The following is a 23,407-nucleotide window of genomic DNA, read 5'->3' on the forward strand; positions in this document are numbered from 1 at the left end:
TGTTTTTATTCTTTCCTTCACCATTTTTCCTGAAAAATTAATGCTCATGAGCCTTTTCAATCAACATTTAAAATTAGTTTCAATTGCCTGTGATCAGTTCCCTGCTACTGCTAGCTTGCAATAACGATACTTCTGTTTGCAACTGAAACCACGTTATTAGGACCTTTTCATTGCAGGCTAAATGTTACTGTATTCAGCTGGAAAACTGGGTTATATATCTATCATCTTCTTTTCCCTTTGATTTGTTAAAGACCTATGTGTTTACAACCCACTTCATCCTCACCAGAGCAATGATGCCTCCTATGACACAGCAGGACACACTTCACATACTGAGCAAGCAAGGGGATGTACTTTTTCCATTCACAGGACCACTGTTCCCAGTGGATCTTGGGAAGGGCAGCGTAACACTACTAATTGTGTTTGGGGTTTCTAACAGCATGCTGAGCTTGATTCCACAATTAGCTTAAACTGTAATAAAGTAATTGGATAGAAATTCCATGTCTGCCTTCAGGTGATTTAGTCATAGTAAGTTTTGAGCAAATTGGCAAAAAGCACCTGAACATGTCAGTGACTTCTTTTTGCTTTTAGGTTAAACCCAATTTTCAATTCAAATTTAGACTTGAGTATGATTCTTGAGCATGATTCTTGAGCATGACATACAACTTAGGGCAACATCCACTATCCTACTTACGTTTTTTTGCAAGTAGAGAGGGGTAAATTTACCCTCATTCACATTTGTGCAGCCCGCAAATGAGTAAGATGTTTAGTATGCTTTGTCAGGAAGATATTCTGAACAACAGAAGAGAAAAGATACTAAAGGAAAACCTTTTTTCCTCTCCTTTCTTAGTATTGATTTCAGCATAAAAGAATATCCTAAAGCCATTAAACACAAAGAAACAGCAGTAATAATAATAAATATTAGACTGTCCAGTGGGAATTCATTTGATGCAATCTGTTGCATTAGTTTGGCAAAAAACAGATAGTAGGCTTCTCCTTCAGTTTTTCCTTAGTACAGGTGGTCAGAATTACATCCAGCAGCTTTGGCTTTGCTCAATAACCATGACACTCCCAAGTCCAGTGTAAAACTCAGCTGGTCAGCTTCCTGAGGATCCTTTCTGTGGTGGGATTCTCAGGTGGCATAGACTCACCAAAGCCGTTGATCTGTGCAGAGAGCATGTCTGGGAGAGGCGCAGGCTGCGGTCAGCTCTGGGCCACAGTGGTCTCCAGCTGCTTCAGCAAACCTCTTGCTATTAGAGTGCTCCAGCTTGCATGACCAGCAGACCCAACACCAGTGATCCCTTGGTCCAAAGGAGCATGAAGATCACTTTTAGTCATAATTTCCTTTAAGGCCCTGGTTTCTCTGCTAACAGCTTTCATCATGTGTGATGACTTGAAAAATAGCCTTGCCTAAGGCTATACTTCATACAGTGAAAGTAACAACTCCATCAGTAAGGCATGAAAAACTGCTTAGACCAAGCAGTTTGGCTTCAGCTTGTTCCTGGACGTTAAATGTCCTGTTGGAGGTCACACAGTGATGTGAAACTAAAATGAGGACCAATGGGATTGGCAAGCTCAATTATTTTTGCCCTTTGCGCCATTGAGCATTGAGCCTCATTGAGTGTCATGTTGGGGTTAGGGCTCAACGAGGAAAGTATAAAGTAAATGCAATGAAGCCACTATTATGTAAGTCCCTTTTAGCTAAGAACAACCAACCACTCCCACCTTTAGTCAAAGTAGGTTTGCTCAGCAATGTACATAGCATGCAGTTTCCATTAAGAAGGCCCACCAAGATGAAAAGCCCAACTGTCAGCACAAATTGTACATCTACCACTCTCTACAGTGAAACAGGGCTCTTGAGTAATTGAGACACACAACTGCAAGTAGTAGAAAAAGTGCAGCAACAAGTAAGAGTACCACAGTGGATTTGAGTGCCACTTTTTTTCTTTCTGGTTCAACCTTTAAGCAGCATTTCCATTAGTTAGGTAGTCTTGCCTTGTTGTAAATGTTGGTTCAGCTTTGGTTTGAGTAATTATGATAGAAATTACTGGTATTGTGCAGATTCTATTTCAGCAGGTTCCCTAAAATTAGTTTAATAATTTTAATACAGTTTCTATTCAATACGTATCTAGATCACAAAATTGCTACTATATTTAATACTTTTGTGGACTGTCTTAACAAAGTCCCAAAAGAGAAAATTGGCATTGAAACTAGGCAACTTTTTCCCAGCATTCTTTGGCTTCTAAAGAAGGATTGAAAAAAATGTGTATGATAGAATGCAGCTTCCACAGATTTTAAACTTCCAGGGTAAATAATCTCCATTTTGCAGAAATGTTTTGACTTCTCATTGTGTAGAAGTCAAATTGATCATGAAGAAAGGTTTAGTGCAATAATGGTGCCATGTAACACTATTGCCACTTCCTTGATAGATAAGCTGGTCCAGTATTACTACTTTAACTTTTGCCTAGGATCATCACTCAGGCACTACTAATTTAACCTCCATTAAAGCAAAGTGTCATTCCTCTTTCTCCAACCAAAGATAGATACAGCATAATTACAACTGTGTGCTATGCAAAGTGGTGGGTTAACAAGTGACATCACAATGCTGTCAGTCTTGTCATTGTGATTGTAAATAAGTCAGCCACAGTTCTAGCAGCAACTTTGTTTTGTGTTTTTCCAACAGATTTATGCTGGAATTTTCAGAGAATTTTCAGGGAATAAGATGGCCATGTCACCCTGGTTTTCATGAGCTTAATCAACCTCACTGTGTCCATTCCTGGAATAGCTGAAGTCGGATGATTTACGTGTGTAGCCAAGCCTGCAGTGTGCCCACTGATTGGCAGGTTCAAGTAAATTTTTGGTCAAAAGGGAAAAATGCATGTTATTGAGGAAATGGTTACATTTTCTGCTGTCTACCTAGATGCACTTGTAATGCTTTATCCTGTGTACCTAGTTGCAACCATGCATGAGATTTGCATTTTCTAGTTATAACAAAGGTATGTTGGAACTTTTAACTAGACACATAGAAAGGCGTTCTTTGTTACAGTTCACTGAACTAGCCCATCTCATTTGTGAATCATTAATGGTACTGACTGCAGGGTAAATTTACTTTGGTTGTAAATCTATAAATGGCATGGGAAGATGTGGTAGAACGATTTTTCATACTTAGCTTTTAGATGAGAACATTATAGTTTCAAGGAAGGAAAAATATAAATTAACATTTTGGAAGGAGACACAGCAACCTTAAAAACCTAATATTTTTGTTCTCTAATATTAATTGTACCATTCTGTTTCCTGTAGCTATATATTGCAGTGAGTGAGTATGCACAGTCATGCAGAAGTTGTTCACTTTAAGACTGTCCCTTATGGGAGAAGCTTTTTAAAGCTGTATCTTGGGGAGACTTATTTACAGTGGTTTGCAGAAAGAGTTTAAAAATCAGGTAATTCAAAATGCATTTGATGTTATTTGGGGTGATAAAGTGATCCAAGGTAGCAAACAGCAAGTCTGAACCTGAAGAAGCATTTTCCTGAGGATCATGGCCTGGGAAAATGGACAGTTTTATTTTCATACAGACATAGTGTAACTTCAAATACAAGGTATCTTGTAATTAGGTACAGTAAATATGAATAGATTCATATTAAGAACGGAAGAATGCTGTTTGGTTTTTTCCCCTCTTATTGAAGGAGGTAGCTGCATAGGAAACAGACCTTTATTGAATTATTTTTCATTATGGCAGAGTTGGTATAAATTCGGGAGTACACTGTGGCTTTGGCACAGGTGCGTAAGAGAACTCCTGTAACTCCATGCAACCAAAGAAATCACAGCCTCTCCCCTGCCCCCCGCCCTGAATTTCCATCTTCCGAGAAATTCTGATGTTTCAAAATGGGTTTTGTTCTGAAATAGGAAAAAACAAAACACCAACACTGCATAGAATAAAAAGTTCAGGCAACTTTCATTCAAAAATTATGTTCTTTGGAGGAATATAGTTGTCACATAATTTCTTTACTACACTTCACTATTTTTCTACAGGAGGGTTTGCAAGACATAATGAAAAACTGATCTAGCTCAGGCACCCAGAAAAAGCACATGGCTTTGAGGTATTTCAAGCCATGTTACTCCCCACTGCATATGGGATTTGTATACTTCTCATTTATAAGGGCTCTTTCACTCCATCAAAAAGAAAAATTAAATTCTGAAACATCTGAATTCAGCAACTCTCAGTTCTTCATGGTAGCTTGCAGGATTCAGTAACAATATTTGCTAAACCATGGGGAAAGTTTCTTACATTAAATTAAAATGCAGTGTAAATACGAATGCACTGGGCAAAGTTCATTTTTAGAAAAGCTCTACTAATCTCAAATGTATGCCAGTCAGTGAATTTGGGCTTACTAGTTTTTGTTCAGCTCATGGCTGACTCAGAGACAACCTTGCTAATAATTTCATAGTAAAATCAGCTTGGACCATTATTTTCAAGGGTCTCTGCAAACATATAACAGGATTTTTTTACACTTAATTTATTTATTAGTTTGTATTTTGTCCTTAGATTTCTAGTCTAATTTATGGGTGTGGTAAAAGGTAACCTTTTATTTCCTAAGCATGCTGGATTCTTAGGATGTGTTTTGGACAATATGGATTTTACCATGCATTAACTTCTGTCTCTATCTTTTGCTAGCATTTTGCCGAATGCACAGTAAAAATAGATGCTCTTTTCCTTACATTAAATGCTCTGAAATAACTTAATTGCTTGAGTATGTTAGAAACAATAACCAGACAGAAAAGCAAAAGCCCTTTACATGTTGTATTGTAGAACCACATGAACAAAGAAACAAATAAAAATTATCACAGCACAAAAATGTAATTAAATGTTCTTCTTTTATTTGTGTCTCCACCCAGGGTGTAAACACACACCGAGGCATTCGTTTATCTCTACAAATCTCTAGCCTCACTATAACAATAATTAAATCCAGACTTAAAACTCTGACCCAAGTGTTCCTTAGAAGAAAGCTTTGAGATTCTTTTTTCTATTTCTGTTTCTAATTATACTAATCCATACAAATACTAGTAGTTTTATGGTGAAGGACAATGGCTGGAGCAGTCCTTTTTAAAGGCATCTCACAAGACATTCTACTGGTCATGTCATTGAGTTATAATTTTCCAGTTTTATTTTGTACCATGCACATACACCTTTCAATTTTACCTTTTACATAAAAAAGAAATTTATGAAACAGGACAAAAATAACTTATGATTACATGAAAAATAACTGTAACAAATCACAGAATTATACATACTAGTAGAGAAAAAAGTGTAACTAATTCTTTTGAAAATTTATTTTTCATGGTATGCAACAGATATGTTTTTAGAGCAAATATCAGCCAGATATACAGTATGGCAAATGGAGTTCATATGTGTATATGTAAGCATGTATAAATACGTAGAATACTCTGTAAGGTTTAGGAAAAACATACTCCCACGTTCTTTCCTCAACAAAGTGCTTTGTGTAAAATTATTACACAAGATGCTGCTTTCTGTACCGAATAAGGGGATTTTTTTTTTCTTTTTCTTAAATAAAACCCCACTCAGCTAATTTTAAATTGTGGTTTTTTTCTTTTGCTTTATCTGTTCCTAGGAAATATAAAAAAAAAGCAAACAAAAAGCCCCCCCAAAACCAACAACAAATCCAAACACAAACTCCCAAATAAAATTTCACACAAAGAACAAAAAAGTGCTGCTTAAAAAAAATCTGCTATAAAATTACACAGGGAAAACAGGGAATAAACAGTTAAAATGTAATTTTTATACTCATTCACACCTCTTCAAAGAAAGTTGAAAACAAAATACAATGTAACAGATGGCCATAGCATTGCAATACTTCAGCATCCGGTATTAGTAAACCATAATGCCTATATGTATGTGTGTATATATACATGCATATATATATATATATATATATGTAGAAAGAGATCCAAATACACACATGCACTCTCATACACTCACACATGTACACATGCACTTTGAAACTATTTTAAACTCCAGTGTAGAACATTTCTAATGCAGACATAAATAGACCATTTGAGTCTGAAAACAAGAGAATTGTATAAAAGAATGATTGTAAATAATTTTGTTAGAATATTGTTTAATGCCCATAGTCTAAAATAACTTCATCTCTTAGATATGAATCCCTTTAGAAAGTTAACAATCCAGCAAGTAGAATAACAACACAAAAATCACTGAGGCACAACTATTAGCATATAAGTCAGTAACTAGCATTACGCTATGTATTTTCACAGGCACCATTTTTCATTGTAACATGTGATAAACATGATTCCTTATTTAAATATCTAAAATACATGAGATAAAATGGTTCTTTTTTATACAATTGCTTATATCAGTGATATAAGCTTATCCCCCAAAGTCAGTCTGACTCCAAAGAGAATAATGAAATAATCACGAAGAATCCTCTTTGTCTTTGATACAGAAGTAAACAAAGGCGTACCTTTTTACAGACTGGTAGCCCACTCTCATGTGCTTAATTTGACTGTACTCTAGCTCCTTCTTTTTAAGATTAAGGCTTATAGAACGCTGTAAATATATATATATATATATATATATATATATAAAATATGTATATATATGAAAGAAAGAATGAATGACTTGCAAAAGTTTCCTTTTTTAAATGTAACTGATGAACCCCCACATTATGAATACTCTTTTTGAATTCTGCATTCCCACCTTCCCTTTGGTCAGAATCTTTCAGGTGTATAAGCCCCCTCTCTACTGGACAGCTTGTACATTCAGATACTAGAAAAAATATTTCAAAATATTTAAAAGTCAAAGCGGTACAGATCTGAAGTCAGCAGAGTATTTCAGTTTTGTGCACAGCAAATGACAAATTCTGGACAACCATGTGGTTAAAAGAAGCTTGAAGGATTTATAAATACAAAAGTATGTATGTACATATACATGCATATGTACACATTGGGCCTGATCCTGCCCTCACTGACTTCGGTGGAACAAAACATAGTCCTACACATTTGAAACTGAAGTGTTCAGCATGCCTAATTACTCCTGCTGAACCAAGTTAGGCATGTGCAGTGACCACAGAATGGGCTTTAAGATAGCACAAAATTAAAACTTTATTAAAAAGCAAAACTCACTGACAATGCACTGGGCCGGATCATACATTAATGCAAAAGGACTGTCTTTTTGCCTGTGTATGTATAGCTGTGTAGAGAAGCCTGATGTCATGTAACTCAATGCAAACTACATATAGTAACAACTAGACCTAGTATTGCAAGCTGAAGCAGAGGGACACATTCATTGTGATGTGAGAAGCAGAATAAAAGTGGGAAGAATTTAGTACAGAATTATCTGTGTTTAAGCCATATTACTTCATTTGCACATCATTTATGTGCAAGGTTTATCCATATATTCTTTGCATGTATTGGATAAAAAACTCTCCATTAAACATATAAGCACATATGCCTGTATATAAGCATATACTTCATGAATATAAACCTACAAAGATTGCCAGTGTTTATAAACAACTGGACATACATTCATCTATGCAACATAATCACAAATTAAATTATGAATTTGACCCAAACTGCATTCAACAACTCTCAAAAGCTTGTCAGGATAAAAAAATGTTTGTATAAACATTTTTTTTAAATTCATCTTTCTAGACAACTCATTTCAGAAGCATAGTTATGGTCTAGCCTGTAAGAATGAACTTTGGATTTTTGTCCTTCTTATTATATCATGTCATGAGAATATTAAGATGCACACTACACAGTAAGAAGTCCACAAATGGATGAGCAGGGATTAATAACCTAAAAACTCAGTCTTACATAATGTAAGGGTTGTTCCCAAGGTATATAGGATCATAGTGATGACACTTCTCCACTGCAAAATACTGTTTTTAATTCATACCCTTTTACCTTTCATGAAGGGCAACCTCATTTGCTTGCATCCTGGACTAAATTCAAGGTCCAGAGCCTGTCATTGAGTAGAAAAATCAAACCCACCAAACCAGTTCAGTTTTACATCTCTAAATAACCAGAGGGAACATAGCAAACTTAAAGAGTAGCTCTTCTTCCTGAAAATGTGTTATGGAACTGAAAAATGTTAGGGCAACAAAATTTTAATTGAATCAGTACAGATTGCTTTTAAAAAAATCTGTGGAATTTAAGGAATAATCTTGTCTACAGGGTATTTTAAACCTTCCTGCAGAGTACTATAGCACATACAGCAATAAAGCTTTACAATATAATTAAAAATCAACAGAAAGTTAAAACACACTTATTCTTATCTAGCCGCTGTGCTAAATATAGATAAAGTCCATGTACCTTCTCATGTAGTGCACTTAACCCTTCTTATTCATGGCATAAAGCACTGGGTCAGAAAAAATATTGGAAAAATAGCAATGGCCATATTGTATGGCTTAAAATACAGAGGGAAGGAACAGACACCTAAACCGAGGCCTGTAAGAAATTCAGTACCAATGATCTTTGGCTCCAAAAAGAAGCCACACCAATGCCTCCAATGGGTAGTGCCAGGATGTATGTCTAATTTCTCTCCCTTTTTGATGCTGGTGTGTGTTTAACTTTGGAAGCATCACATGTGAACAAGTTGTGCAAAAAGCTGTGTACCTTTGAAATGTTTGCAGTATGCTCTGGTTTTACTTCTTTTCCTTTTTTTTTAAAAAAGGAATTTTCTAAAGCTGTGTTCTTCAGTAAGTCCACGCATTCAGCTTGAAAGGATTACAGCCAACAAGCAGTTGCCTTATTCAGTTTGTGAATTCCCTTTGAGAAATTAAAAAGAAGAAAGAACAAAAAAAAGTAGAGTTGCTGTGCCACAGATGAAAAGAAAATAAACAGTTGCTAAGCTTTTGGCAAAGCTTGCTTTCTCCGAACCTTCTCCTTCTCAGTTGACTGCTTGATTACATGATGAATGCTCAGTGATGGCTTTTTTCCTCTCCATTATGTATGTATATCAACCCATATCCCCATACATACATGGCAGTTTCATGGAGAGAAAAATTTTGTAGAGAAATATCAGATGGGCAAGATGAAATGGAATAAAGTTCTTGTAACTAGATTTATATTGCTTTAGCCTTCAGTGTAGACAGAAGAAAGCTGGCTAGAACAATGATCCACCGCATTTATTTGTAGGAAACTGCTATCCTCTGGGATGCTGCGAGCTGAATCACCAAAGGTACCCGTGGACCCTGCTGGAAAGTCATAAACTGGAAAAAATACAAAAATAATTAATTAACTAGGATAACTATATCATGGAGAATGTCCTAATACTTATGCACAGAACTGGAAATGGCTTTAAACCGAATAGACAAACAAAACAAACAAGACAACATATGTATGACATTAATAATTACATAACTTACTGCTTACCAAGGGATAAATTTCAGTTCTGGCAGAATCAAGTCTGAAGTACAGCGAATTTCATCACAGCTAACACTTGCCCATTTAATGGGTGCTAAATTTGTCATAATTTTAAAAATAAACTTCATGCTTGCTTATGAAATTTCATCATACCCAACATATGGTAAGAGCCAATAAAGTATTGTAAAGCAGACCCTGGAGCAGAAATTACTAACTTCTACAAGTGATAGCAGTAAGCACAAGAGTAACTGTTTGCAGAAAAACTTCCATCATTTGGATTACATCTTTACATACCGTGAGACGCCTGTTAGAAGTTACAGGTGCATTGGCTTTTTAATGCAATACTGAAAGACCAAGATGTAAAAGAGATTTCAAAGCACAATAAATGTTAAGTGAAATCATCCTGTGTGGGAGGACAATAAAAGACTTGGGCATCAATTGTGCTTAGGCCCTAAGATTAGGCCCACTCTTTTGTGCTGATCCTCCACACAGAGGTAACTTCCACCATTCCAGAGCAGCATGCAAGCCCTGTATGTAGTTTTCAGCTAGGCAAAGACTAAGTCAAGTGTGCGCAGAAAAGCGTGCACCCAGGCAGTTCTTATCACGGAATGTGAATAAATAAAATTCAAGACTAAGAAAAATCAAACACACATAAAGCAAAATCAGCTGTTTGAATCATCCTGGGTACCTGCTACAATACTACAGCAGAGTGTAGTGGCTGGGCAAATATCACACAGGGCTCAATGGACTGTATTACAAAGAAAATACATGAGCTAGTGACTGTCTGAGCCCCAGAGGTTAGTACCCTGACAAGCCCTCGCCAATGTGCAGTCTGCACAGAGGCCAGATGTTACTGTGACCCATGGTGATCGGGTCCCAAGGCCAGCTACTCCACAAAGGTCTGAAAAACATCTTCTCTTTGTGAAGAGTCAAGCCTGTCCTGACAGGTCCCAGTCACATACGCAGCTCAAGCAGATCTGTCAAAGTCCACAAACTGTACACAACCATCCACGAAGTCCCCAGCTGTCATTTACCTGTAATACCTGAATGAGCTGAAAAAGTTCGATGGAAAATGCCAAGCCCTGTGTGGCCTGCTGATGTGGGAGCTAAGCAGTCTTCAAAAGGAGGAACCACATCGCAAGAAACACCATGTTGTACATTCTTCTGAGTGTCACCATAATGTGGAGGGCAGAAAGTCTGAAGTTGCCCATAAAAACCTACAACAAGGAGAAGAAAGTGGTCAGTAAGAGACTTGGACAGAGTTACAAGAGATAGCATGTCAACTGTGGCCATGAGAATGATAAAAACCTTGACTGCAGTAGCACCGGGACTTCAATTATTTTCCACCAATAAAGCAGCTTTGATATGAAGCTCCCTAAGACTTGCTCCAGTTGCTACTAATTCCAAAGACAATCTGCTACATGGACATCCTGATTCCAGCATGACTTGTGAGAGGCACTGACTGGCTAGAAGCTGAAATTTTTCAGAAAATTTCTCCCTTTATTCTGCAGTCCTGCTGTCTGAACTGGTACCCTCCAGATTTCACACTGGGCTGCTGCCTGAAAAATCTAAGAAAATGCTTAATTCAAAATAAATGAAGTTTACCCAAGTAAGGTCTGAATAAAATCTGAGGGTCTGTCACTGATGCCAAGACAGCTGGCTAATAGCGGGGAGATACATATGAGACTCAGAAGGGTGGTTAGGTGATGATCCATGGGGCCTGCCCATTGTAAGCACAGGGTGAGAGTCTAACCCACTCATTGGTAGCGATGAGTCCACATGGAAGAGAACCAAGACCACTGTGTTACATGACATAAAAGATCCCCATCAGTTTTTTTTTTTCAGTTGTTTTTTGTTCCTTAAGTGATATTGGAGAGAGGCATATAAGCACTGAGTAAATTCACATTGAAGTGCATGCCAAAATATGTACTTATATAACTAAAACCACTCGTCTTGGTAAAACAGGGTCATGTATGCAATCTAAGAGGCACAAACAGATGTTCTGCAGTAGGCTGGCCTGAATATTTTTCTCATGGAAGCAAGGTCTTTTCTCCTCCTTAAAAAATTGCTAAGTCTAAGCTTTGGAGATTTTGCTCAGAGTCTGAAGGTTGGCTTTTACAGGTATAAGACTCTGGTATGCATTTAGTTCTGTTTTCTGTAGTATATTCTTAGAGTACATGTCACAAATGAAACCATTATAAATTCAGTATTACAATATATACATATTTTCCTTTTAAGAAAAACTGTGAATCAAGCTCCTCTGCCACTGCTTTGGCTCCTTGTTCTCACCACTCTCCTTTCATGCATAAAGGAAAAAGACAGTGCATTACCTCTAAGGTGTTATATAGAAATTGTAGGCCTAGGAGTGATACAGTCTCTGACGATTTTATTAGCAAACAGCTTATTGCCTAAGGGCCGGTGTGCTATTCTCCTAATGAAGAATATGTTGTGTTAAGTCATAACAAAAAGCCACTGTCACAAAAATGAGCCCCTACCTCAGAGAGTATCTTAAGGAATTTTCTGTGTCTCAAGTTTATTCCAGAGACATTACTGTCAATAAAAAAAGCTGATGTGCAGGGCTGGCTCCTCTAGCCAGTCTAGTTAACCAACATCCATATGATAAAGTCCTTCCAGCTGAATTTCCTTTTAGTGTAGAAAGATCAATAAAAAGAAACAACAGAACCTTGCCTAAACCCTTAAAACATCAACATCAGAAAACAAGGAAAAAAGGTGAAAAGACAGATTGAAAAACATCTTTTAATGCATCTTCTATATATAAACTCTGTACTGCTGATACTGGCTTACAATTCAAGAACTTAAATGACTCCCCTCTCCTTAGGCATCTGTTTATTTTCTTGCGGATATTACAAAAAAGGAGGAAACCTTGTTACTTTCAGTGATAATAAGTGTTCACAGATTTGACTTCAAAGAGCATTTAGTAATAGGAAAGAATAAAGAATCCTAATCTGGATAGTTACAGGGACAGCCAGCTCAATTTTGTCCTTCCACATGTTCAGAAATTAGCCTCAGTACATCCATACTGTGTACTTAGGAAAGCATATTTATACCAGACATTCAGCTTTCATGCCTGGGATCTACTGATGTTCATGAGCAGCAACAAACCATGAGCAGTAAGCAAATTAGTTGACAGGATTAAAAACTCATCTCCCTCCCTAAAGGTAATGGGATGTTTGGGTGAGCAGCATGTGACAAAAGGCCTTTGGGTACCATTTAACAGTTCAATAGGAGATTATAAGCAGAGAAGATCCTTTTATGGGAAGTATGAAACTTGGAATCCGAACCCATTGATATTTGAGAGGGCGATGTCTAAATATCTTGGGTATTATATGATACCTGAACATAACTATTGGCCTATTCATTCATTACTAGTAATTAGAAATGCCTTGCATGGGGCATCTAGTTTTGACTTATGAATAAAAAGTATATTAAAAATAAAAAGAATTATATTGGTGCAGTTCTGCACCCCAACCCAACCCAACCTTCCAACCTCAAATCCCTTTACAGTGATAGTCTATGCTTAGAAACATGTTATGAACATAAGGCATTTGGCAAACTTTTTCTGGATTGTGGCTAGGAGCTAGGTGTATTTCCATTAACTTTCCTATGGAATTGTGCACATGGGACCGTTGTTTGCTAAATCTTCACCGAGTGTGTATGTACAGATAGTGCATTTCATAAATAATAGGGATGGAGAAAAGAGAAGGATGCACTGGAAAACATGCTATATCACTTTGTGCGATATAACTGATTTTCTGCCAAGCAAGAGGAAGGATGCATGATTTAGGAGTTTCACGATTCTGATTATTTTTCCTTTGAGACTAATTTCTGTGGTGTCCGTGAAGCAACATACGAATGTTGGCATGCATAAGATGTGCTTGAATTCAAACAGAAAACTCAATATTTAAAAGCATGAGAATAGGCCAGGACTATGGACAGAAAAAGACAGTCTGAACTTGCACCTGGGAACTCAGAAGAGACCTAATGGGGAGGTCTAGGTAACAATGGTGAGTGAATGGTCTTTGTGTTTTATTTAGTAGTCCTGCAAGACACTTCTGTGTGCACACAATGAGATAAATGCCGAATTTTCACATACATAATGAAAGTTTAGATCAGGCAAATAGTGACATGAAAGAACACTGAAATACTTGTCAGTGTTGTGTCTGAAAACTTGCATGCAAAAAGAGTATTTAACTTCACATAAAAGAAGGGGGGGGGGGGAGAAAGAAAAATAAAAAGCAGAAACACTCTTCCTCTTGCACAGCAGGCACAAGTTGCAGACTCTGCTCACTCTAGGGAGGCTGAACACTCACAGATTTCATTGTCTTTTGCAGGGGCTGCGGGCACTTTGCAGCCTAGCTGCAAGATGACCCTTTCAAATCTTTTTTTTCTTTTAAAGTTTAACTGCAACAAAACTGAGTCAGACTGCAAAGCATGTTAGGAATTTACAACCTGGCAATCCTTAAATGTTTAGTCCTGACATTTAAGAATCAGCTGCAGTAAAATAAAATAAAATGAAAGAAAAAACAATAGCCATCCAAAACTTGACTTAGAAGCTACATAGCTATTGACAGTTTTTGCCTCCTTTAAAAATGCTTTTAAAAGAAACTTTTCTCTCAACCAGCAATAAGACACACTGTGCAAGTTTACTGTTGAGTCAGACTAGTTACCAGAAACAACCATTTCACCCTATAGCGGTCTAAGCCAGCTGGTGAGACCTTTCAAAACACATGCTGAGATGTCCTTTCACGTTGCTCTGTGCTCATTCACTATTTGTGCCTTTCTCACAGCATCCTGTTCCCCACGCAGAATGATCTGGCGGTAACTTAAACTACTGCTCCCTGAAATCTGCCAGAAAAACTACTTATCTTGGGGTTGAGCTACTGTAAGTCACATCCTCTGTGTTTGCTCATTCCCTACCTAAGCAAAAGAATATTGTCTAGCAAAGTCTTACAAGCTTTGACCCATTGGTACCTTAACCACTATCTTGCAGAAAGAACATGGGAAGTGCACAAAGCACTTAATCATTAACTGATGAACCCCCAAATAATCTTTTTAAGATGGAAAGAGAGCACAGAAAAATAATTCAACTTTCCTAGATACATGTTCTGCTCACAATTCAGTGTCATAAATATCCATCTTACAAAACGGAGAGCCATAAACAGGAAAGAGTAGAACAGAGCATATATTGCTCTCTTCGCCTCAGTTATTTAGCACTATTCTAAATGTCTTTGTCCACGTCTGTAGTGCATCAGGTCACAGTGCAGAGGTCTTTGAACTGGAGCCCAAACATGATACAGCAAAATCTCCTAGCTTGGTATCAGGAGCTCTTCCCTTTATTCACACGGTGCCATGCCCAAGAAAATCTGCACTACTGCTGAATGTAGGATAACATGGAAACATATGCAATTCAAGCCCTAGACCCTGACCATAGCTGGCCCCTCATTTGAGATTATCTGTTAGAGAACTACCTGTAGCATCAGTTTTCTGTGTTTTCATGCAGCACTGGAAAAATTAAAACGGCAAACAGGTTGGCTGATGAAGTTCCGGCAAATGAACATTTCTTCTCAGGACTGCAACTCTGGATTGTATCAGTTCCTCTCTTATTAAACTATTTAAAACACACATATGCACAAGGTTACGTCAATTGTGTTTCTTTGAATCACTACACTATAGCCAAGATCCATGATGTCAAGATACAGAATAAACAGTTACTTCTCTGGCATGACAGCATTATTTCCTGAGGAAAGTGAAATACTTAAAATATGATAAAATAGCTGTATACTGCAAGAATCTCTTCTAAAAGCAAGAAACTCTTGCTCTTTATCACATACAGAGCCTCATCCTGAAAGATGCTGAGCATCTGAAAATCCCAGGTACATAACCCATCTCAAATTCACAGCTGAAATCATGGTCCACATAAGTTTGTGACAGAGTCCTGATCCCATTGAACTGATGTGGACAAAGACTTCATTACAGATGTGTAATGCATGATTGCCACAGTTATCATTTCCATAAGGTAGGAAGTTTCTGATGGACATTTATTTCCTCCTCAGTCAGCTCTCTGCCTGGCACCACAAAGAGAGAATATTTCTCAAGAAAATCATTATAACTGCTATTAAAAAATATACATCATGGCTGAGTAGTCTTTACTGCTGTAGTATATAAGAATTCCAGCTGGTTTAGGCCTGAACTCACTGTGAAGGAGGAGTTTCTATTGCTGTTCTTTTCTTTCCTATCTCACACATCTCTTCTGACTTGTCTCAAAGAAATACCTTATTCTTGCAGCTGCCTGTGTGCTGCAGATGCCCATGACTTCAGGTACCTCTGCTGAGATGCCTGCAGTCGTTCTTGGCTGTAAAGACTCACCAGTACAATACAGGTCCCAGGCCAATCGTTGCAGATTTCCAGGACCTGTACTGTCTTCTATTCTGCCTACAAATACATAGTACAATAGTGTACAATGGTGTCAAGCTGGGAAGTCGTCAATCCAGTCTCCCATCCAGGAGAGTTTCAGATTTACTGACTATGGTAATCCAATAAAAGATACTACCGTCTAATGAAAGGGGAAAAAACCCCTCCACTTCTGGAGCTCAGTGAGTCATCTAACATCATGACTTCCAAACATCCCATGCAGCAAAGGAAACTGTGAATTTCACAAAAGGAAGGAAAGGGAATATTTAGTCTATTATATAATATTATCCAAGGCAATAAAAAGCCCTCAGATATTACTGTGTATCTGATGCTGAAAATCACTCAGAACAAGTAATGAAATCTGGACAGTAGACAACTTTCTTCCAAGACGAAGCAGTTTCACAATACAAGTAGCTATTAGATGTAAGAGGCTTGTCAGTCTTGGATCTCCTATGTAATTTCTTTCTAAAGGATAGTGCTCTGAAGTCTCCGTGAGCTTTTAAGATGCTTAGGCTTTCAGGAAGGGAGTTTGTTTAGAACTTGTTTTCTTCAAAAAGCTTTTGGGCAATGAAACTCTTTCTTCCTCAGTACAGCCAATTTAAATGGATTTGACAAGTTTAAGACTACACATTGAGACAAAAATGTCACCATTGTTTGGTAGCGGACTGAGCTGAAGTGGCTATAGCTACAGCACTTTAAGTAATGAAAAGGCAGGTTATGAACTGCAGGAGACAGAAATTAACAGAGCTTCGCACAGACACTTCTTATATACCAAATAGTCCAGACTGGTGAGATAACTCTGTGGTGTTTTTCTACATTATAATGATGTGACCAAGGAAGATGGTAATCTTTGTATTGCTGCTGGGAAAACATGACCATGAACTCTTGAAACATTTGCTTTTCAGAGAGAGAGTTTAGGCAAGATTTTCAGGCACACAGGACAAACAAAGCTTTCAGTGTAGCACATAGAAGTGAGACAGCTGTGAGGGAGTACATTCTGACAAAATACCTCTTATAGTGACAATAGGCTATTTAATCTTTGAAAGAACATTTAATACCCAAATGTAGCTATTGTATTGCAATGTATTATATCTTTCAATACTAAAAAAAAAAAAAAAAAAGAAAAATATTAGAGTCCAGCCTGCATTGTCTTCCTACCTAGTTTTAAGTGCAGAGTTCTTTACAATTGCAACTTTGAGTTGCTATCTATGTGTATATAATTCCTGTCAGCAATGTCTATTTTCAACATAGGATTTCCTAGGACAGGTAGACAAACACACTAATGCTAATAGGGGACTAAGTAAGGTATGAGTTAAGGTCCCAGCCCTTGAGGTTATCCATTTTTTGATCCACTGAGAAGATAGTATTAAGCTTTATCTTAAGTTTGGATGTGGAGTGGGGCTTCAGCCCACATGTGACATCCACCCAGGTGAGGGTCTCTATTGGGCCTTCCTCTTATAACGGTTTTAATGATGCATGTCTTTTGTCCTTTTAAATCCTCTTTGGACTGTAGGAGGGGGAGATGGGAACACAGTAGCATCACTCTGGCCTGCCCTAAAGAGAAGATGCCCAAGCAGATATGGAGCTAGCTGCACCAGCCAGTGCAAGTCCTGTGTGTAGCAGTAACTAATCTGAGGTGATCTCTGAGCCTCTGGGAGGCACGATTCTTTGGAAACTGTTCAACTTTGGAGCAACTGGTTGTGATCCCAGATTCTGCAATTACTGAAGATCCCATGACCTTGAAAGGAAGAGGTTGGTAAAGCCATCTATGCACTCAAAGACAATTTTTGTTTCAGGCAAGAAGACAGACCTTAATGTCTGGACGCCTTTCTGGAAGACGAGTTCTTGCCAAATATTCAGCAAAAAAGGAAATTGAGTAAAATGTATTGTCCTGTGGAAATAGGAAGGCTAACCTGATCCCTTCATGCCCTATATGCTAGAAATTTATTGGACCCACACTGGCATGTCTTTGCATATGTCATATGACAATGAACAGTATATGAAAAAATTTCATCCTGTACTCTGTTGGCCCTAAATTATTAGTGACACTTCAATCAGAGAATAGAGAAAGCCAACAATAACTGTTTACATCCTTTGGTAAATTGCATATTCTTCTAGTACTGATGACAGCTCTACAGGATTACCAGTTCTTGGAAGAAAAGCACCTGGCTCAGATCCTGCTCACATGTGGTCTAGTATGATAAGAAGAACAAAACAGGACTGCCACCTTCCTTTCTCCCCTTCACACTCATGAACTCTGGGAGATGACTCAGTGTCCTCTCTCATCCCTTTGACTAGAGAGATGGCTTCCATCAGTGCAAGAAAATAAAAGAAGCTTTAGTTTTCTCAAGATGTTTCCTATGATATCTACTATGATAATTCTCAGGAAGCCTGATCAAAAAGCAGAATCCCAAGGCCTACAAAAGTCCATTATGCTATGTACCTTGTGTATGTAAATATGGCAAACCATATATTTAAACTGTTGAGAGGAAACAGCATTACTGCTGTCAACACATTTCTGAAATGTTAAGGTAATTACCATTCAGACTCCATACCAGCTAGAAAAAAAAACCCCAAAGAACCCAACATTGTTTTCAGCTGCTGTTAATTTTCTTCTTGGCTACAGAAGTTTATATTTGATTGAACAAAGAGGGAGAGAGAAGTCTTGTCAAAGCTGTTTACACCGCACAAGTGGGAACACAGCTGTAAAAGACATCTATGCTTATAAACAAAGAGGTCTCCATCATTCCACAAGTGCAAGGGAGAAAAATATTACACCTCTTGAAAACCTGGTAACACTTTATGTGTAAAGTCAGGTGGGATTAGAAGCATAGCATTAGAAAATGAAAAGCAGAGGCCATCACAGAATTATTTGCAGTTCTATTTCTACAACAGCTCTGAAAATCAGTCTGAAGAGAAACCCGTAACTCCATAGTAAGATGAATAACAATTAGCTAAGCTAAGAATTTTAAGGAAGTCTGAAGGCAGAGTGTTGAAGGCCAGAGACTTTCAAAAGGAAAGGTGCCTTAAAAATACAAGCACCAGCCTTTGAAGCACTTAATTTGAAACCAAGCAGCAGTGATAAACAACTAACATCAGTGATGAAGATTCTTCTTTCTTACCTTGGATGTGGAGGCTATTTGGTTGAAAAGAAGGGTTTGCTGCTGGCTGGTATGCCTTCAGAGGGATTCCTGCAGGCTGTTGAAGGTGGGGAGGTTGTGGAGTCCGTCTCTGCATCATGTGATGGGGAACTGAAATTCTCTGGGGGCTGACGTGGTGAGGAGAAGGAGCCGGAGCAACAAACCTAGGAGTTCAGAAACACAAACTGTAAAATCCCCAGTAGATAAGAGCTAAAGGTTGTTTCTATTTTACTTAGATCACTATAATGTTTAGCAGTTTGCATAGATACAGACTTCCAAAACAACAGTGTGCAGCCCAGATACAAAGAAGACACATTTTCAAATGGTGACATATCATTAGATTGGACAACTGGGAAATTAAAAGGCTGAATTGCACCCTTATAATGGAAAACTCCTTTTAACTTCTGTGGGTGGGTTTAAATCTTAGTGGGAGGACATACCTCACGTGGATTTGATTTCTGAGGCACTGCCAGCTGTCTCATTGTAAGGCTTTGTATCAACTGTATCTGTCAATACATAGCTGTCCTTCCTCACTGGAAGTGAGCAGTCAGTTCTGGTCATTGGACCTTGAGGAGTTAGATATTAGGTTCAGGTCCAGGTTCAGGTTTCAAGTTCTAAAAATCTTTGTATGTTACACAGAGCTATTTGGAAATAAACAACTGAAGTCAATATAATGTATATAAAGGCACAGGTTAAATCGGTTCCAGTTGGACAGAGTCTGACCACATCAAAACTTTGATCTGGACTCAAAGTATAAACTTACGAGCTTGGCAGAGGAGGAGAACCATTCAGACTGAACCTGGTGGTGCAGCTGCCACAGAGGTTCATCACTTCAGTGGTATGTTTTGCACAGCTGTCACTATTGGCACTACAAGGATACAAACTACTTTGAGGTTTTTATACAAGGGTTTTACATACAGACTAAGTTTAACTTTTTTCTACATTTCCTTAATATTGCATATCCCAAAGTACATTACAAATAGGTGCTACAGTCATTTTCACAGATGGAAAGCTGAGGTTATAAGAGCTCTGGTCCATACCCCTGATGACCAAACTACCCACTAGAAACAATGGGATCTGATTAGTAAATGAAAGCTCAGCCTGGGCTCAGGAATAGCTCAGGGCCTCTCATCCATGAGAGGAGAGCCGGGAAGGCCAGCAAAAAAAAGCCAGGATATTTCTGCAAGAAGGTGCATGAAAACTGATGTGGTATTCTTGTCACAGATCAGCCTCTCTCTCCACTCCTAAAAGCAAGCTGCACGTCTGTGTCAAGCAAGAGCACCCACCTACCCTTCTCTGTGGTGGGGGTGCGTGGTACCTGCTGCTAGGAGGGATTAGTGCTTGCAGTTAACACAGTCTGCCAGGATCCTAAAGCATGAGTCTGGTCCCTGTTCTCCTGAAACTGGACCTCAATACAGTAAATGACTTTTTTTTAACCTAGCAATAAGAATGTTTTTCCTGCAGAAGTGTAAGGAAGCTGTAATCTCACCCTGAACACAACAGCAGGTGCAACTGTGGTAGTAGCTCTACAGAACACCTCTGGACAGGGTCATCATACAGGTTATAACCGCATTTAAATCCAAGACACCTGAGCTCTTCTATGCTGCAGCTCAGAATCAGTATTTGCCACACATTATCTGTGTGATTTTGACATAATTCGAAACCTGTATTTAGTACATTTCTGGTAGATCCATAATTTACTTTTGGAGTACAGCAAGTGTCAAGATGAACTTTGGATGATTTACTGCCTATTCAGTTTTCTTTGAGAACTGCATTTTTAGGCATATTAGATAGGGTTTGGATGGCCTTTGTGCTGATTTCATATTAACATCATAAACACATTCATTACTTCATATATGCTATATAGATGGAGAAAATAAAGATGTCACTACTGAGTCATTGAGTCCTTAATGTGTCAAATATTTTATTGTTCCAGATAACTGATGCAGTGTAGACTTAAAGACATACTAGGGAGGAAGAGAATAGAACAAGCCTATGTTTCACAATAATACTAGACAGTAATTTTTTAAAAAAGAAAAGTCAGTAGCTATATAGTGATAAAAATATCAGAGGTTTTTAAAAAGTGCTACAACTACCTGGTTATATGTCTCCTGAGTAAGGACTGGAGTTCGTTTTTTGTATAGAGCTCACATGGAAAGACTGTTATTTGCTGCCAGAGATTAAAAGCAATGTACAGTCTTTTATTACTACTATTATTTAAAAAATCATGGGAAATCATCCTCTGTGTTTGCAAAGTTCATTTGTGAAAATTAATCTCTGAAAAATGTTTTTAATCGGCAGTGAACAACAGGGAAAAAATCCTTTTCAAAACACAAAGTGAAAAGCACAGTTTTAAAGATTTCATATTTGATTTAACATCCAAAAACCCCTCCCAGTAATAATGCACTACTTTGTATCGATAGAAAGACAGGACTCCTTTTTAGTAGACTTTAGTGGTCTTCATAATGATTTATGAATCACTTCATGAATTCCTGGCTTACTTATATGGGTGACTATAGTTATCTACTTTTAGTTCCCTTCTGCCTAACAAAAGAGAAACTTGGACTTGTCTTAGTCCGGATTTGTCCCTGAACAAATCATAGTGTGTTACTGGGGGAATTGCAAATTTAATTTTGTTCCTGAAACAATCAGGACCAGCTTGTAACCACTTGGAAACTGGCATCAAGAATTGGAGCCAATGCAATCAGGAACCAGCCAGATTTGCAGAAAGGTGCCTTTCCCTATGCTTGCTGGGCACAAAATCAGAGCAAGAACATTTCCAGAGCCATCAAGTAGCCTCTCCCTTTCCAACAGTAGCTAGGAAAAAGTGTCCTGCTGGGGAATGACTAGATATGGCAGTAAGCAAGATAGATGACAAAGTTACCAAAGCTTACCTGGTTTGATGAGCTAGTTAAAATGGCACATAAATAGGGTTTTTGTTAATAACCAGTACTGGTCATGGCTACGTGGAAAAAAAGATTTTACTCTAGCATTTGTTAACTGGAGCTGGCCCAAATGTAAACTACATGTACAATCTAAGCAATGTGTAGAAAAGGAAGGGAAGAGGAAAGCTAATAGTAATAGTGTATTTAGATAGTATAAATAGTGTATTTATATAGTATTTATAACTATGCACATATTTTATTTTAGCATGGTTGGCCACCTGTAAACGAGCCTTTGGTGTGGGGAAACAACATTTCGTGTCTCTGTAGCAAGTATATATATATACAAGGTGTTTATTTGCCTAGAATCTCAAGTGCTTTGAGACTCCTTGATTGAAGAACTGGCTGTGCCAAATCATCTGGGCATCAAAGGGTTGAAGGGGTTATTTTTGTAGGTGGAGAAAATACAGAGAACTGGATGGTAGAGAAACCCTTATTTGTTAAACTTCCCACCAAGCAGAACTGCCACTGCAATCCAACAGAGTCGTGACAGGTATTATAACTGTGATATCAAGTTGTCACTGTTCAAGCTGATTGGAAACAAGGAAAGGAAGAGAATTATCATTCAAAGCTCTGCCTGACCTACGGCTTTTTGATGGTGCTCCCATTTTTCCATGGGAATTGGAAAGACTCATCACCTTAGAACTATCTTGGCTGCTGCTCTTCTAGGCTGGCATTCTTTCATTTGATTTCACACTCCTGGTCTCAGGAAGCTCATGGAAGTACGTGACTGGCCCGGCAATATTGGACATTGTGCTTATATAGGAATCACTCAGTGGGCTTCTCCCACCTTCACTGTTTGACGTCTCCAAGAGTTATCACCTGTATCCACTTCACAGAGCTCTCTGTTGCTAAGTAGCCAGCTCCCCTTCCTAAGGGGAGAAGGGAGAGCAGGAAATTGGTCCAAGACTGGGGTCAGCGTGCTGATGACAAGAAAAATTCCAGGTTTCTCAGGGATTTCAGTCCCATCTTAAAAGGAAACCCTTTTGACTCACTGCCTGCTTCACTTACCCACCTTCTGAAAGAGAATAGCAACTCTGAGCTGTGACAAGAAGCTGAGTTTTCCCTGCCTTTTTTTTCAGCAGATAAGAAAAGGGCAACAGAAAGAACACAAGGCAGCATCCCAAGTCTTTCTGCTCTTCTGTCCTCCTCCCTCAATGCTTGAAACCTCACCCAGCAGAAGCAAGGAGCACAGGAAGGATGGGAAGGATGGGAGATTGGCATTTTGGGGTCAGAACTGGGGAATGATTGATTGCGAGATAGACTTAGAAGTGAGAACCACTACAGCAAAGGAAAGCTGGAGTTACATACCTTCTTTGTGATGAAGTCTGGAAGAAGTGGCTAAACTAATTGCTATATATGCACACAAGTGGTGGAAAGGAAAAGTGATACCAAGAGGTCAAATTTCAAAATGCAGACAAAAATTGTGTGCAGTCATTAAAAAAATCTATAATTTGGCAGCAAATCACATTGATTTGGCTTCTGAGATATAATTT

General features: G+C 38.2%; 1 protein-coding gene across 1 annotated transcript in view; it reads right to left on the reverse strand.

The window, feature by feature from the left end:
• Positions 1–4,830: 4,830 nt before the first annotated feature.
• Positions 4,831–23,407, reverse strand: part of GLIS3 (GLIS family zinc finger 3) — a 180,820-nt gene continuing 162,243 nt past the window's right edge. The window contains exons 8-10 of the mRNA XM_069776864.1: positions 18,952–19,133; positions 10,432–10,614; positions 4,831–9,243 (exon numbers count right to left, since the gene is read on the reverse strand). Of these exons, the coding sequence (XP_069632965.1) occupies positions 9,107–9,243; positions 10,432–10,614; positions 18,952–19,133 (502 nt within the window). The 3' untranslated portion in view covers positions 4,831–9,106. The remainder of the gene's footprint in view (positions 9,244–10,431; positions 10,615–18,951; positions 19,134–23,407) is intronic.

Source organism: Haliaeetus albicilla, chromosome Z (genome assembly GCF_947461875.1).
Source record: "Haliaeetus albicilla chromosome Z, bHalAlb1.1, whole genome shotgun sequence".
NCBI classification, from domain to species: Eukaryota; Metazoa; Chordata; class Aves; order Accipitriformes; family Accipitridae; genus Haliaeetus; species Haliaeetus albicilla.